This window comes from Hevea brasiliensis, chromosome 12 (genome assembly GCF_030052815.1).
Source record: "Hevea brasiliensis isolate MT/VB/25A 57/8 chromosome 12, ASM3005281v1, whole genome shotgun sequence".
In the NCBI taxonomy this organism is placed as follows: domain Eukaryota; kingdom Viridiplantae; phylum Streptophyta; class Magnoliopsida; order Malpighiales; family Euphorbiaceae; genus Hevea; species Hevea brasiliensis.
Genome location: NC_079504.1, coordinates 20,293,659 through 20,310,901, shown reverse-complemented (window position 1 = coordinate 20,310,901; position 17,243 = coordinate 20,293,659). Strand labels below are relative to the sequence as shown.

Here is a 17,243-nt window from a genome sequence, read left to right as displayed (position 1 = left end):
CAGCAGCAGAAGCAGATTATTCTTCTTATAATTTTTCATTTATTTACAATTTCTTTTTCAATTATAGTATAGTTTGAATCTCACATCCATATATGTATCTAAAACTATTTATCATTCTTTATTAGCTTTGTTTAAGAAAATTTTATTTTTGTTCTATTTTTGTGACTAACAAAATTTCTCAAGTTATTGATTCTTTTGCTATTAAGATTTTCGATCTCGCCAAATATGGCACTAAGGGAGATGAGAACGCTCATTGCGCGATGGTGGGTTAATTTCTTTTTACACTACACATTTATTTATTAAAAATTCTTATCTAGATCTATTCATTATGGATTATACAATAATAATGTATAATAAGACCCACATGTAAAATAAGTAAAATTCACATATAAAATGAGTGAAATTCACCTGTGTCTAAAATAAAACATAAACTAACTTTTCAATGATTGACAAGGCTTTACTATAATGAAACTCAAATAATATGGCTTTCATGTATGAAGGCCTAGGATAAGGCACGCAAAACCAATGCTGGTTCTTAGTGATGGCAATGGGTAAGATATTTATGAAAATTACCGTACTCAAACTTTAACTCAATTAATATTTTCAAAATCTGAATTCGTCCTAAATCCAATTAAAATTTGTTCTCAACTATTTGCACTCATCACAAACCCGATTATTATTACCTGAAAAATATCCAAATCCATTTAATTTTATATAGTTTTAACTAAAAATCTGTATAAAAAATTATTTTTGTTAATAATTTATATTTTAAAAATTTAATAATTTCATAAAATATTTTAATTTTATTTTAAATAAAATAAAAAATATAAAAATTTATAAATATTATTATAAAAAATATATATATTTTATATTTAATTAAATATTTGTATAAACATATTCGAAGCATGTAAAACTCGAATTCGACTTGAACTTATCACAAGTATTAATTAAATTTCAAACCTATCATCCCAAAATCAATAATTCGTCTTATTAGAATTTGGTCAAATTAGATACCCACAAAAACTAAACTTGTTGCCATCTCTACTGTCCTGCAAAAATTCTTATATCTAAAGGGACTTTTATGACAGCACCCGTCACATTTCAAGAGCCCTACAAAAGCACCGAGCCTTTAATTGTTGAAGTTCATGGGACTATAAAAGCAACAAATGATTTAAGTTAATATTTCGAGGATAATTAGTTCTTGTTTGAAAAAGTTAATGGTGTGGTTCTCACTGGTGGAGGAACCTTTGATGGACAAGACCCTTCTATGTGGAAGTAATTAGATTGTGAGAAATATATAAATATCTATATAGGTTGCATCAGACTTTCTAGTTTAAGTATATGAACATATTTAATTTCTTTTAATATAATAAATCCCCAAATCTTATAAAAAAATCTCCAATAATAATAATTAACAGACCGCACCAGCTTTACAACCAATGATGCTAATATAGTTACTCTTGATGAGAGCCCTAACTAATGAAAAATTATTCAATACAATTTTCGTATGTACAACATATAGATTTTGATTTTTGATTATATTGGGACTCATCATAATTAATGGCTATAATAAAACTGTTGTACATGCAATCGTGAAAAGGAAAATTTATCTTAACTTATATGTTGGGTTTACAAGCACCTAGTTTCATTTCATATTTAGCTATAGCCTTGGAAAATCAGCATCTTAACCTTTGGAAAATTGGCAATAATAGAAAGATCCTATTAATCACATCCACGTATAATTGTCTTCGTAAGAGGCACACCTATAATTGATCAATCTCAAAAATCTTAAAGAAAATAAATGAGGGAATATAGAAAAAACAAATCCAAATTAAATTCATGATAAAACTGTTAATTAAATGAGATACATTAGTAAGTCTCACTTTTTCTCATATTTACTCATGGATTTATAATCTTTTATTTGATATAATTCCATTTTTGTTAACTTACATCAAAAATAAAATATTCTTAATTATACAAAAGATTCATATATATTGTAATAATAATTTATAAGAGCAATTATAAAAAAACGTGTCTTGTTATCATTTAAAAGATAAAATTTTCATTTTCATTAAATTAGTATCTTGAGATTTTATGCCATTAGAGGAATGCAGACCAGATATTAATACTAATTACAATAAGAAATTACTACTAGATAATAATACTAATTGGCACAAGAAATTACCACACATCAACATTTTTTTAATGAATGTAAGAATAATATGTTACGTCATAAAATCTTATGGTACTAATTTATTGAAAATAAAAGTGGTCTCATGCGCTAAACTAGGTGTAATTTTAAAATTACTTATAATTTTTAATTTTATAAAGAATATTCTTTTATGTTAATTAATTTGCTAATCCAATGTCATTACACAAGGAAATCAACATCAGTTTCAAATTATTAAAAAAATATTAAAATATAACCAAATAAAAAACTTTTTAAAAAAAAAAAAAATAGAAAAGAATAGAATTTAAACCAACCTAATACCATGAGTCAATTTGCATGCAAAATTAATTTCTCACTTTGAATTTTAAACAGTATCTTTACTCGGTCATATTTTTTAAAAACTTATTATTCTATTATATTTTCATTTTATTACATTTAAGTTAATAATTAAATTAATATTATATATTAACAGTTAAATTAATTATAACATGTAAATTTTTGTAAAAATATAATCTAATCAAAATATAATAATTTCAAAATTAATATATATTTTTATTTATGGAATTAAACTAACCTTAAAATTACCATTTCAATATAAATAATTATATTAATATTCAATATTTAAATAATAAAATAACTGTGTTATTGCACGTGTTTCAAAGGCTAGTATTGATAAATATATGAAAGGAGGAAACATTAGCATTGCGGATAATATCCTTTATGATTTATATTATTTATACCATTAAAAAGTATCGAAGGTGTCAATTGTATAAATTTGTTGCGAATAATATAAATTAATAACAAATTTCGCTACTACTTTTAGCAATGACAAGTGATTTTATATAAATTCAATGCTAATAATTTTTGGTGAGAAGCTATTCTATACAAATATATCGTTTATAATTTTTAGCAAGAAGTTATTCATCACCAAATACTTTTAGCATTGAGAAGCTATTTAATACAAATTTATCGCTAATAATTTTTTGCGATAATTTATCTATTACTAAATCTATAGATAATTTTAATTTTTAAATATTACTATAATTAATATAAATTAAAATATTAATATTATTTTAATAGTAATTATACTTATACTAAAAATCTTATTATAATTCTATATTTTTAATTCTATATGTATTATTAACAATAGTCACCGGTTAACCAATGAGTAGATATTGATTTTATTTACAAATCTCAATATTATTATATTTTAGGCATGCTCATGCATCACTTATACATATATGTATGCAGTTAAATATTAGGCATACCCTATTTTGCATTTATATTTGATGATATTGCCTTGGTTGTTGTGTTATGACAATCTGGAGCTGTGTGTGTGAGTTAGTGTGTATGTGGTGTATATAGATATAGGTAGGACGGGTAAACGCTGCTAGAGCTTGACTTGCTAGGACACGATCCTTATTATAGATAAGTCGAGGTAGGCACGGCTTTGAGTTGATCTCGCTGGCAGAGATTGAAACTAAGAGAGCTGTGTAAGGGGATCAATTCCCCATATATATATGTGTGTGTGTGTGAGTATGAATTTGACAAGGGTGTGTGAGTGCTCCAAATTGTTTTTGATGTGATTTGACCTGATCTATATGGCTTGCATGAATATGATGCATTTCATTTATAAGGATGCATTAGAATTAGATAGTTATAGAAATTGTATGTAAAATCAATTTCTTACTCTATGAGTCGAACGCTCACTCCTGTTCACCTTACTTTTTCTAGGTTACAGGAGAGTTTTTCTTATGTTTAACCTGCCTTCTTCTTTGCTAGTCTACTTGCTATTATTTTCCTATTTTGTAATGTTAAATTTGAATTCTAGAGCCCCGCCTGTATAGGACCATAATATTTAGCTAGATTGGAAGATTTATTAAAGTGGGTGTAATTTATAAACTATATGTATGTATAATTGATTGGATAAATACCTATGATAGATAAGGGAGTTGGACTCTCATTTGATTTTATATTGAGCAGTTGATGATTATGAGGGAGAGCTGAGCTCCCCATATATATGTATATTGTGATCACCAGTCGAGTGAGTTAAAAACTCCCCATTGGATGGTCTAGTTTATGGCCAGACTCTATCTAATTGATTTTTTGAAAATGGACTTGTATATGGGCTTCAATGTTGGGCTAATGAACAATTAGGCTTACTACGGGCTTTGGGGATCTTATGCTGATCCAAGTCCTTGTGCCGGTCTGGCTTATAATTTGGGTCATGACAATATTGGTATCAGAGCTTAGGCTCCAGATTCATGGTAAGTGCATGTTTAGGGATTTAAAAAGATTCTTGTTAGGAGGTGACATATGGAGTATAGGATCCTATTTCGTCTTCTTTTGTAACTCCTTATTTATAGCTTCTGCGTTGTACCTTGTGTAATATAAGAGTGCTTTAGTTAGTGTCTTGATTTTCATGAAGTACATAGAGATGTAAAATAGAGTTAGCAGACGTGTTAGGATCTACCATGGGAATACGTATTCTAAAGAATGCTGTGTTTTTATCAGTATAGGGCTAATGATGTGCCTATCTAGTGAAGGTACTAGTATTTAAAGATGAGTTATGACAGCATAGCGGCCCTCGATGGGAGTAAGGATATCACTGCTAGCAGTCGCTAGTGGATAGCCTAATCCGAGAAAGTTATAGTATCAGTAAATCCAAGAGAGATAAAAGATTGGGAAATTAGTCTTTTGGGATGTACTGTAGTAACTATGCAGTGTTCTTGATGTTTGTGCTATAAGCTATAAAATACAGTACTGACATTGGATTATTGTACAGAGCTGCGTGCTTCCCTCTGGTGCTCCATAATGAGGGTATTTACGGATAGCCTCTGTTTTGGTACAATTATGCCAGAATAGAGTTCTATATCTGCAGAGGAGTTCGGAACTCCTAGATAAGGGTCTAGAGCTAGAATATCGAAAGGTCACAATTGGATGGTAACTAGAGTCAATGACTCGGTTACCCTAGCATGAGCTAAAGTTACATCAAGAGTTGCTATCAGACTAGAGGTTTTGGATTAGTTGCAAAGTAAAGGTGACACCTATAAAGTGAGACCATCTGGTCTTCGGTGTGCAATTTTGGATAGTTATTGCAATACAATGGATGTTTTGCCTAGAGTGTAGTGAGAATAGTATCTCCCTTGCATGGCAACAAGGTACAAAATATGACTTTGCTCCTAAAAGGAGACAAGATGCTATTAATGATGTTTATAGCCTGTGAAGTGATGTTTTAAGAAGTTTTCAGTATGATAAGAGAGCAGATGGCCTGGCATGGTTTTGGCAAGGTGGCAGATGCAATACCCCTTTTGCAGTTAGTTGTGATATAAGATAGAAGGTTACTACTAGTAATGGTGACCTATAGAATTAGTGTCCCAAATGGGACTATAGAGTGAGGTAGAGAGTTATTAGCTCAAGTGTTCTAGAGTGGGTACAAGTTCCATTGTTGGAATCATAAGTGATAAGATTAAGATATACGTAAGCCTTTGAATTGAATGACAAGTTTGGATGCCCAATATTTTAAGTTTTGGCTAATTAAATGGATATTGGAAATTAGAATTGCTATAGATCCCCTCCTTGAGGTAGCAAGGGGTAATATGTAGTCTAAAGGGTTAGGACCAGAGATCAAGCAGGGAATGTATGACTGTTATTCCCTGAGTTCAACCTTAACTTCTTATTGCTTAAAACAAAAGTATACTTCAAATAAAGGAAAAAAAAGGACAGAAGTTAGCATCAATAAATCATAACATATGTATATATATATATATATATATATAAGTGGTGTAAAAGGAGAAGATTAAATAGTTGGTTCAAATGTAGCAGAAGAGATAACCTTAATGCCTGTAGAAATATTAGCTAAAATGATTAGAGGACCAAATCTGAGTAACATCGAGGTGTAAATCACGCGATAGAAATAGTGAAAAAGGTATAAGTTTCTGACAGGACAGTCAAGTCAAGAAAGAGAATAGAGCAAAAAAAATAAAATAGTCAAAGTTTAGATTCGAGTAAGATAAAAGGAGTTGGCTAAAGAATGAACTGAAAAGCCCAGATTAGAATAAGAATGAGAAGAATGGAGCTAAGATAGAGGAGTCAAATGTGGTTCTAGGGAAGGTAAACGAGATAAATGGAAAGGTAAGGATAGAGAGTTTAGAAATGGACGATATTAGGGATAATGTTTTTTAAGGTATAGAACCTAGAAGTGTCAAACTCAAAGCAGGTCATAATTAATGCAGTGTTAAATCTAGAGCTCAAACTTACAGGATTTGGATTAGATTTCGTCTGTTTTTTTATCTCCAAGGTAGAATTAGGGGTAATGGGATAGGAACCCTTAAGATTGTTGACAGTATGAGGAAAGTTAAGTATGCAACCAAAGTAGGTAGTAGCTATAGGGTGTGTAATGGTAGCTTGAACTATCCTATTAGACAGAGAAGCAAAGTCAGTAGGTAGTAAGTTGAATAAAAGTCAACCTAATAGATTCAATTATACTTGATGAGGAAAGAATAAGGGATAATGACACATATGCTTTAGGTTAGACTATTGAGATAATGAGAAGGTAGTTAAAGATTTGTTATTAATGTTAGGCGAATGTCTTTAGTGTGATCAACAGGGTCACTTTGCAGTAAAGCAATAGTGACAGAACAATAGTAGGGGTAGAACGGGAAGCGACGGGTATAGATGGTTATAAGTCACTAGGAAGTTTAAGGATCAAAATAATGGTTATAGGTAAGGGTGGAGTTAGTACTGGAAGAATCTGTTAGTGAGATATGTCTTTCAGAATACAATAAAAGTCAAGGGCATAATACGAATGACAGTGGGTATGATTGAAGTTAGTTCTAGAAGAATCTATTAATAAGTGGTATCTTTCAAAATACAGTAGAAGGCAAGGGACAAGATAAAGATATTATATCAAGATTGAACAGTGGTACAACAGAGGGTTGGTGAGGCTAATATCTTATAGGTAGAGCATATCTTTTGTAAGAAGATGATGAAATTTGAAGAAAAAGAAAACCAAGACACATGGGTTAAACATTATTATGCGAAATCATATGTAGTTGTGTATAGGAGGATATTTCTCCTTCTCTTCAAGTTTAACTCGTGCTTTTGGCTCTAGAGAGTTATGTAAGGAACAAAGATTGGATCGAGGTGACCAAGTTATTTGAGAGTTTAGTAGGCACTAGTTCATACACAATCTCCTGATATATGAATGACCGAAAGTGCATACCTAATGTCAAGGATGGATGGACGATTAGGGTAATGACAAGAGTTAGATCAAGTTAGTTACCAGGGCTTGTAGCCCTTCTAAACTATAAGCTAGAGGGAGTGTTATCTATGGATGAGATTCAATGGATGAAACTTTCCCTAATGAGTAGATTCAAGGCTAAAGTTTGAAAAGCTGTAGACAATAGATGTGGCTACATCAAGAAGAATGAATACATAAAGTATCTTGTCTGGGATTATGGTACAACACACATTTTTCACTGCTATGATAGTTTAGGTGGAACTTATAGATTCAAGAATACCTATCTAACCATGAAGGGGAATGAAGGAACGGAAGCGTGAAAAACAGAAGTTTATACCATTGAATTTAAAAATTTTCACCTAGGGTCACATGCATCATGCAAGATTTATTTTTATCTATTTGATTTCAATGATAAACAACATATTAAAACTCTTTTAATATATTTTTGGATCTGTATTTGCCACTTAAGATTTTTAAATTAATCAGATTAATTTTAGAACCCTAGATTAAATCAAGAACAATTATACTAACATCTTGATGCACTGCAGCGTGTCTGTGCCTTTGAGATTCATCTTCAGGACACCAGATGTTGTCCCTCTAGCTTGTCCACACCAAGAACACCTATGGCAGCCCTTGAATAGCTTCTAAAGCTTTTTCTATTAATTAGAAAATCAAGTTCTGCCTTTTAAAGATTAGAGATGTAAACAGGACACTAGAAATGATTTCTAGTATTTTTAATTCAAGAGATTGATGGCTAATCTCTTTGAATTGATGAGAGATGAAGAAGAATAGATGGAGAGCCTCAAAATGGCATGACAAAGGAGGAGAGGCTGCTGGTTGTATTTTTCTTTTTCATAACAACACTTATATAGCTAGGTTTAAGTGACCCAATCACATTGTGCCAAGTGTCAAAACTATATTTAATCTTGATTTTAATCATTTTACATGATTAAAAAAAAAAACATTTGGCAAGCTTATATGTAATCCCATGTGTCACCATCTCATTGTGCCACGTGTCATACTGTGAAATGAACAAAATGCCCCTATGTCTTAATTTTGAGTTCTCAACCCAAAATAATTATTTTTCTTCTTCTAATTAATTTATATCAAATATAAATTAATTAATTAATCTCTATTAATTACTTTCTCATTAATTAAATTCATATTTAAACACTTTAAATATAAATTTAACTTATACTATACATCCAATAATCTAGATTTGGTTTCAAGTCATGCTAGGGACTTTGCAATCTAATTGCAAACCAAACCTATTTAATTAATCAATTAAACTCTTTAATTAATTAATTAAATCATATTTAAATAGGTGATAACTTGTGTATGTATGTGACTTACTAGGCTCATCACTAATTGGCAATGAGACATGATATCAACTCTTAATATCATCAGAACTCTTTCTTACCATAAATGATTTCTCTAAATCATTTTATGCAACTCATAGACCATGGTTAACACCTAACATAGCATGCTATGGATACCCAATTAGTAATAAGGTTTACCTTAAATGAACCTATAATCATATGTTACCATGCACTGAAATCTCTCTGTTACAAAATCCCAACTCAAGCTGGAGTCATGGTTTATGTCAAACCTCATTTGCTATGAACATTATGTTCTCTTTTAATTCCAGTTCTTGATTAAAAAGATTTTCTCATCAGAAACTCTTTTCTGAATAAATCTATCTGTCATGGCCAGGAACTTGAAACATCAAGAACAATTAAATGAACATAGGATTTTATCTCTAGTTACTTAGAGGAACAGATTCCATCTTGATCAACACCTACCTCCATATATAACTAGTAGGAGCCAACACATGCCTATATACCTATACACAGTATAAGTATGAAAGCAGTATCAAACTCAAACTTCCTATATACAAGATAACTGTGCTATCTCAGGTCTAAAGATTATATGCACTGATATGATTTATGACAAAACATTGACAAGAGTAAACTCCATGTGCTTGTCATAAGTGTCACTGGTTCGGCCTACTTATCATGTATAAGTGCCTATTATGTTTGTTATATGGCATGAGACTCACCATTCCATCTTATTTATATCTCATATAAATAACTTGGGAACAAACATGAATACAATCTTTCTAGATAAGTCATGTCCTTATTATGAAGTATCCTCGATTATGAACCTATTTATGATACTTTGTACTAGAAATACTGTCACTCATATTCTTAACAACTTAAGAATAGAATTTCTAACAAAATATCAATGGACCTTTTCTATTACACATAAATATATTATGTAAACGGAAAAGTGGAAATGCCTTTTATTAATAAAAACATATACAAGATACATACTAAATGATATGCTCTAGGGCATACTACTAACAGGGAATTCCTTACAAAGGATAGTAGGAGACGATAATATTGTGATGGTCATGTTAGGAAGGGGGAACAGGAAGAATCATCCATGGTGAATGGCCTGTGTTCCATAAAATGAGTAGTAAATTAGTACTATAGTAAGATAATATATGGTGGATGTGCTGGTGAAAACCAATCACAGAGTTAAGATTAAGAAATAATAAAGGTGTATTTTTCTATTCCTCGAGGGGGAGAGTTTAGGTTTGATGGTGATAGGAGTGTAGCTCCATACAACTTAGTGTTAGGCATTAGCGCTAGAAAGATGTTGAGGAATGGATGTTAGGGGTATTTGGCACTAGTGAAAGATACATCTGTTGAAGGTACTGATGTGGAGAATGTACTTATTGTCAAAGATTTGTAAATGTGTTTCCTGAGTAGCTTCCAAGATTGGCACCGGATAGGGAAAGAGTTCTGAATAGATATTATGTCAGGTACAAATCCCATTTCTATGCTACCTTACAAGATGGCACCAGCAAAGCTAAGGGAACTAAAAAAGCAACAATAAGAGTTGCTGGACAAGGGTTTCATCCAGCCAAGCACTTCACCTTGGGGTACACCTATTATGTTTGTGAGGGAAAGGGATGGAACTTTAAGGTTATATATTGATTATAGACAGTTGAACAAAGTGATTGTTAAGAACAAATATCCACTTCCTCAAATTGATTATCTATTTGATCAACTATAAGGAGCAAGGTACTTTTCAAAAATAGACGTGCAGTCAGGTTATCGCCAACTGAGGATCAGAAGTGAGGATGTGCCAAAGACAGCGTTTAAGACTAGGTATGATCATTGTAAGTTCCTAGTGATGTCTTTTAGACTCACTAATATACCAATGGCCTTTATGGGCCTAATGAACAGGGTGTTTAGGCCGTTTCTGGATTGCTTTGTCATTATATTCATATATGACATTTTGGTGTATTCTCGAACCGAGGAAGAGCATGTGTGGCATCTAAGGATAGTGTTACAGACATTGAGGGAGCATCAGCTGTATGCAAAATTTTCAAAGTGTGAGTTCTGGCTGGAGAGCATCCCATTCTTCGGACATGTGGTCTCTAAGAAAGGTATTTGGGTGGACTCTAAGAAAATTGAAGCATTAACTGATTGGTTTAGACCTACTACAGTCACCGAGGTGCGAAGTTTTCTAAGCCTAGCAGGTTACTATAGGCGTTTTGTGCAAAATATCTCCAGAATAGCAGCTCCTCTAACATGGTTGACTGAAAAGAATGTCTCATTCTTTTAGTGATATGAATGTAAGGAAAGCTTTCAAAAGCTTAAGGATTGTTTAACTATAAGTCCTGTATTGACTTTATCGGTGAGTGGAGAAGGGTGTAAGTGTACTGTGATGTTTCTAGAGTTGGGTTGGGGTGTGTCTTGATGCAGCATGGTAAAATAGTGACTTATGCTTTAAAGCAGTTAAAGAAGTACAAGCAGAATTACCTCACTCATGATATGAAAATGGCGGCTGTAGTACGGTACTTGTCCCACTTGGTTTCTTGAACAAATGTACGGTACTTGTACTTGCAAATGCACTCTCTTTCAAAGGAACTTGACTTCACCCTTTTGATGCCTCAAACACTGAGAATGAAGACTTTCACCTCCTTAGCGGAAGAACTGTTAAAGTTCCCTTCATGATTAGCTACACTAGTGAGCCACAGTTCTATGGATCATTTGAGGGTTTCCAACTCCTGAAGCTTCCATATAAGTCTGGCCAAAACAAGAAGCAATTTTCCATGTATATCTTTCTTCCTGATGAGAAAGATGGCTTACAAGAATTAATACAGCAGCTTAATTCTGATTCCAGATTGTTAAATAAGCGTTGGGATCTTCAGCAAGTGGAACTTTCTGTGATGTATATTCCCAAGTTGAAGTTCTCCTATGAGATAAATACTAAGAAAATTATGAAAGAATTGGGATTGACCAAGATTTTTGAGAACAACCGGGAGATTACAGAGATTGTTGATAGTCCAGAGCTTTATGTCTAGGATGCAATTCACAAGTCTTATATTGAAGTAAACGAGGAAGGTACAATTGCAATGATCCATTGTCTTTGGTTGTGCTTGCGGCACTGCATTACCTATGTTTCTTCCACCAAGTTTAGATGCTGATCATCCTTTCATGTTCATGATTAAAGAAGAGGTGTCTTAGGTTGTTCTTTTCACTGGAGCTGTATTGAATCCTCTTTAATTAAGGGGGCGGACGCAGGATTGAATATATGGGTGCTAAATTTTAACTATTATATTTAACATATTGAAAATCGTTTCTTTTTCAATTATTAATTATTAATTTACTAGTTTTTTTTTTAACCTGCCATGCACACACATTGTTTATATTCGTTACTTGTTATTTAATTTATTTTCATATAATTTTCTATATATGATTCTAAGATAAAAGATTACTGGTTCAATTTAAATAGTAATAAAATCAAATAAATAAAATAAAAATAAGTAATAATTCAATTTAAATAATAAAAATAAAAATATTAGAACAATAAATACTTTTTATAACAATTATGATGTCTTCTTTCCTCCCACCTTTAGTTTTATACGTTAATTTGATATGAATAACTATATTGAAAAAATCTATATAAAAAATTATTAAATTCATATAATATAATCTAATTTTACAATTTCAAAAGAAAATATATATATATATATAATTTTATTTTATTTAACATAATCCTTTACATTATCAAAAGTCTTGAAGTTGTATCCTAATATTTCTTAAAAAATTAATATACTATATTTTTTGGACCACAGTAAATATTGTAGTTTAAACTTTTCATGAATGTTAAAATAAGTATAATTAATTTCCTTAACTATATGGTATAAGTTTTCCTTCTTTCAAAAGAATTTTTAAAAATATCAACCTCATTATTAAATATAACAATTTCAATTTTTAATTCTTTTAAAAAATTAATTATATAGATTATAAGTGAAAATCAAATATAAAATATAAAAAAATAAAGTTCATAATAAATGATAATATTTACCTTAAAATAATTTATGTTAACATAAAATTTATTTGCAAAATTAGAAATTAGAATAATTATTAAAATACACTCAATGATTTAAATTTTTCATATTTATAATTTCTTATTTGATTGATATACTCATACTTTAGTTACTTTACATTTATAATAATATATTCTTAATCCTCTCTCTTTCTATATATAATAGTTTTTAGAGGTGATTTCAAATATTATAGCACTTGATTTAGTATATTGTTATAATGAAGGGATTAAATTTTTATTTTTATCAAATTAATATTATGAGATTTTATAATGTTACATTATGTCTGTATCCATTTATGTAACACTGAAATTTTTTTTTCAATTAATGTTAATGTCAAGTTAATATTTTGTTAAAAGTTATCACAAGAATATATTTTTATATTTTTTTTCTTATAAATTATGCTTGTGTGAACAAAAGTGGATGTTTTTCTAATTTTTTTTTTAAAATATGTTCGCTAAATTATTTTTTGTAGTATTAAAAATTTCAAAATTATAAATAATATAAAAATAAAAAATATTTCTATATTTTCACAGTTTCCCTTATTTATTTGCTAATTATTTAATTAAGCTTATGACTTTTTTAAAACAACTCATACAGTTAGAATTTTTTGGATTTTTTTATCTCATTAAAATCTTAGTTCAGTTATAATTTCTTATTAAGAATCTGAGCTTAATTATATTTTCTGCATTGTAATTTCTAATATTTTAGGACTAAAACTACATATTTTTGTTTATTTAAATTTGAATAATTAATATTTTATAAATAGAAACTTTATCATGTATTAAAATTATATAGATAGATAGATAATAGATTAATTATATTTTTATTTTTTACTTATTAATTTATTTATGTGTGTGTGTGTTGAGATTTTATTTAAAGTAATTAATGTTTTAAAATAATAATGTATAATAAGTAATAATTAAAAATTTTGATTCTAGAAAAATAAAAACAAAATTTTGTATAAAAAATTAAATTTTTAGTTTCAATATTTAATTTATTTTCATATTATTTAATGGTTGAATGAATTTTAAATATTAAATCTAATAAAATTATTATTCTCAAATTTAATTAAAGAAAATTTTTTAGAGACATTAATAAACTTAATTACAAAAATTTAATCATTAGTCGCTAAGCAAAACCATCCTCAATTTTCAACCGGTTATAGTTATTTTTATATGATTAGTATTTCAAGCACGTGTTTCAAAATATTTATAATTATTTAAATTAAAATATTAATTTTAATATAAATTTAATTAATCTTATAAATAAAAATGTCGGTTAATTTATAAGTTTATATCTTTAATTAAATTTATTTTTGTAAAAATATTATAAGTTATAACTAATCTATTTTTTTTATATGTTGCAATTATATGCTTTAATAATGTGCGGAATTTAATTTCTTTTATTCATTTTTTTATCTTATAAATATTAATCAAAAGATTTTAAAATAAAATGCACTAATTAAAATGGTTTTTGAACAATATTCTTACATTTCCTATTTAATAAATATTATAAGTTTGAATTATTATAAATAATTGTTTTCACAAGAATAACTAATTATTAAATAAATCATATATTATATTATTATTTTAATTTTACCTTACTCTATATATTTTATAATTAAACTAAATTTTAATAATTTATTCAATAATAATTATTATCAAAATAAGATATATTTTTTAAAAAATAAAAGTATAATTTAAGTATTATATATTAATTTTAGTAATATTATTTTTTAATTAAATAATAAATTCTAAAAAATTAAATATAATTAAAAATATTAGTCTTAGTAAAAAAAATCACTTATAAAAAAAAAAGATATACAACCCACATGCTAATATTAGTATTATGACAATAAAGAATTAAAGTTAATTGGCTAATAAAAATCAATTTATTTAAAACATAATAGGAATATCTAATAAAATTAAAATAAATCCTTTTGAAACCTTTTTTTTTCTCACATTATCATGGGGCTTAATATAGGGATAAGATTTTTAATTGGATTCTTATTCCTAATTAGGCTATTGAAAATAAATTATTTAATTTATTATTATGCAAATTTATGAATAGTTAAATTGTTTTATTTATTTTAAAATTATTAAAATTTATAGAGTAATAAAAATTAATTATATAGAAAGTCTATATTTTCTAAATAAATTTAATTATTGATCATTTATACTTATATAACATCATAGATTATTTAATTTTATATTTTTTAATCTATTTAATTAATATATTTTCTATCATTATTTCTGTTTTTTATATATAAAACATTTTTAACTTAATTATCATGTCATATAAGCCGAATGGTAATAGTGTTCTATAATAACTTAATTATTATGTCACAAAAAATTACATATAAAAAAAAATAAATCTCAAATATTTATAACGAGTATAAATAATATGCAACGTATAATAATAATAATAATAATAATAATAATAATAATAATAATAATAATAATAATAATAGAATTAGATTATGAATGGATAAACATGTTTAAAAGTTAAAAATGACAAACTCATATTTTATGGAAATTGGCTCATCGTATTATATGTTTTAACAATTCTATTCTTTTGTTTTAAAGAAAACAAGCTTAAATTACTATATTTTATTTTTTTTTTAATAATTTAAAATTAACGCCGATTTTCTTTGTATGCTAAGCCAGCATTAAATATGTCAAAACAAATATTATTCATATAATTAGAAAAATAAATGTTTTTATAAGAATTTTTTATAATAATAAACATAATAATTTTTTAAAAAAATTTACTATATTCAAAAAATAATTTGTAAAACACTTGCGTTTTATATAAGCTTGTTATATTTTATTTATAAAAGTTTTCTTGATACATTTCATTAAATATTTCATAACGAAAATCTTAACTGGCAGTGGAATAATTAAATAAATTATAAAAATAATCATATATATATATATATATATATATATATATATATATATATATATATATATATATATATATATATATGCATACTCGATGCATTATGCACGGGCGAATCATTGATTATATATAACATGTATCCTAATTAAAAAACTAATTTTGATAATTTGATATATAATTTTTATCATAACAAAATGAAAAATGAAAATGAAAAAAGAAATTATAATTAACCAAAAATGACAGCAAATTTTCAAGTCCAGCTCCGGAAAGGAAACCACAAAACTTCACCCCTCCCCCAAGCATAGGAATCAGTTTCCAAATAGGATATTAAATCCTATTACTTCAATGTTAAAGTTTCCTTCAATTCTATATATATGTGCATTAATCCCTCACCTCTCTCGTTCCATTAGAAACAAGTTAGACTAATTTCAAGAATGGAGAAACAGCACTTGAAACCCTTTGGTTCTTTCTATGCTTCCACAGCTCAGGAAGCAAAGAAAGATAAATTTCTTGTGGCCGAGCCACCTGAAAAGAAGCGGAAGTACCAGCATGACTCAGAAGGTGAAAAGAATAGCGGAGTTTCGACTGAGTTAACCCTTTCTTGCGGGGTTCCAAGCAAGATCAACAAGCCAAGAATCAAAGAAATCAATTATTCTGCTGATAATGAGATCAATGCTATCGTTGTTTCAACTCGACTTGAAAATGAAGTTTCAACTGAGCTAAAACTATTTGATGAATCTTGGTTTACTGCCTTTGCCGCAACGAGAGAGGAACCTGTTGTATCCAAAGAATCATCGGATTCAGAATCGAAATCATTGGTTCAAAACATTGAAGAGATAACATCCAGCCCTGAAGATGAGAGAAAAGCGAGTCCGATGCATGATGTTTCGACAATACAGATGCTTTCTGATCCGTGGAAGATTAAGAAGAAGCTCACTGGTAGTGATCTTGGTAACCTGTGCAGACTTTTGGTGGCATCTTTATCAGTCAGAAATCATATTTTGCCATTATTGAGCAGTGAAACTGTTGAGCAGATTGAAAAAGATGGTGCTGCAGTTCCTATATGGGATTGCGATACTAATACCGAACAACATATGGTTTTGAAGCATTGGCGTTCGTCGAAGAGTTATGTTTTCATCAAAGGCTGGATGATTCAATTTGTGAAGAGAAGGAATTTAGTTGAAGGAGATCTTATTGGGATTTATTGGGATCCATCAAATTCAAGATTCAATTTTTCTGTACTTCAAAGAGCTTAGCAGCAGCAGGAGAAGCAGATTATTCTTCTTATAATTTTTCATTTATTTACATTTTTTTTTTCAATTATAGTATAGTTTGAATCTCACATCCATATATGTATCTAAAACTATTTCTCATTCTTTGTTAGCTTTGTTTAAGAAAATTTTATTTTTGTTCTATTTTTGTGACTATTAAGATTTCTCAAGTTATTGATTCTTTTGCTATTAAGATTTTCGATCTCGCCAAATATGGCACTAAGGGAGATGAGAAGGCTCATTGCACAATGG

At 28.6% G+C, this 17,243-nt stretch overlaps 2 protein-coding genes across 2 annotated transcripts; both read left to right on the top strand.

Moving 5' to 3' along the window:
* Window positions 1-10,640: 10,640 nt before the first annotated feature.
* On the top strand, window positions 10,641-11,790 carry LOC131171121 (serpin-ZX-like). The gene is made up of 3 exons (XM_058130578.1): window positions 10,641-10,937; window positions 11,189-11,280; window positions 11,445-11,790. Exons 1-3 carry the CDS (start codon window positions 10,641-10,643, stop codon window positions 11,788-11,790), a joined length of 735 nt encoding a protein of 244 aa, XP_057986561.1.
* Window positions 11,791-16,154: 4,364 nt separating this feature from the next.
* On the top strand, window positions 16,155-16,976 carry LOC131171120 (B3 domain-containing protein At2g33720-like). Its single transcript, XM_058130577.1, has one exon. The coding sequence runs from the start codon at window positions 16,155-16,157 to the stop codon at window positions 16,974-16,976; it is 822 nt and encodes a 273-aa protein (XP_057986560.1).
* The last annotated feature ends 267 nt before the right edge of the window (window positions 16,977-17,243 follow it).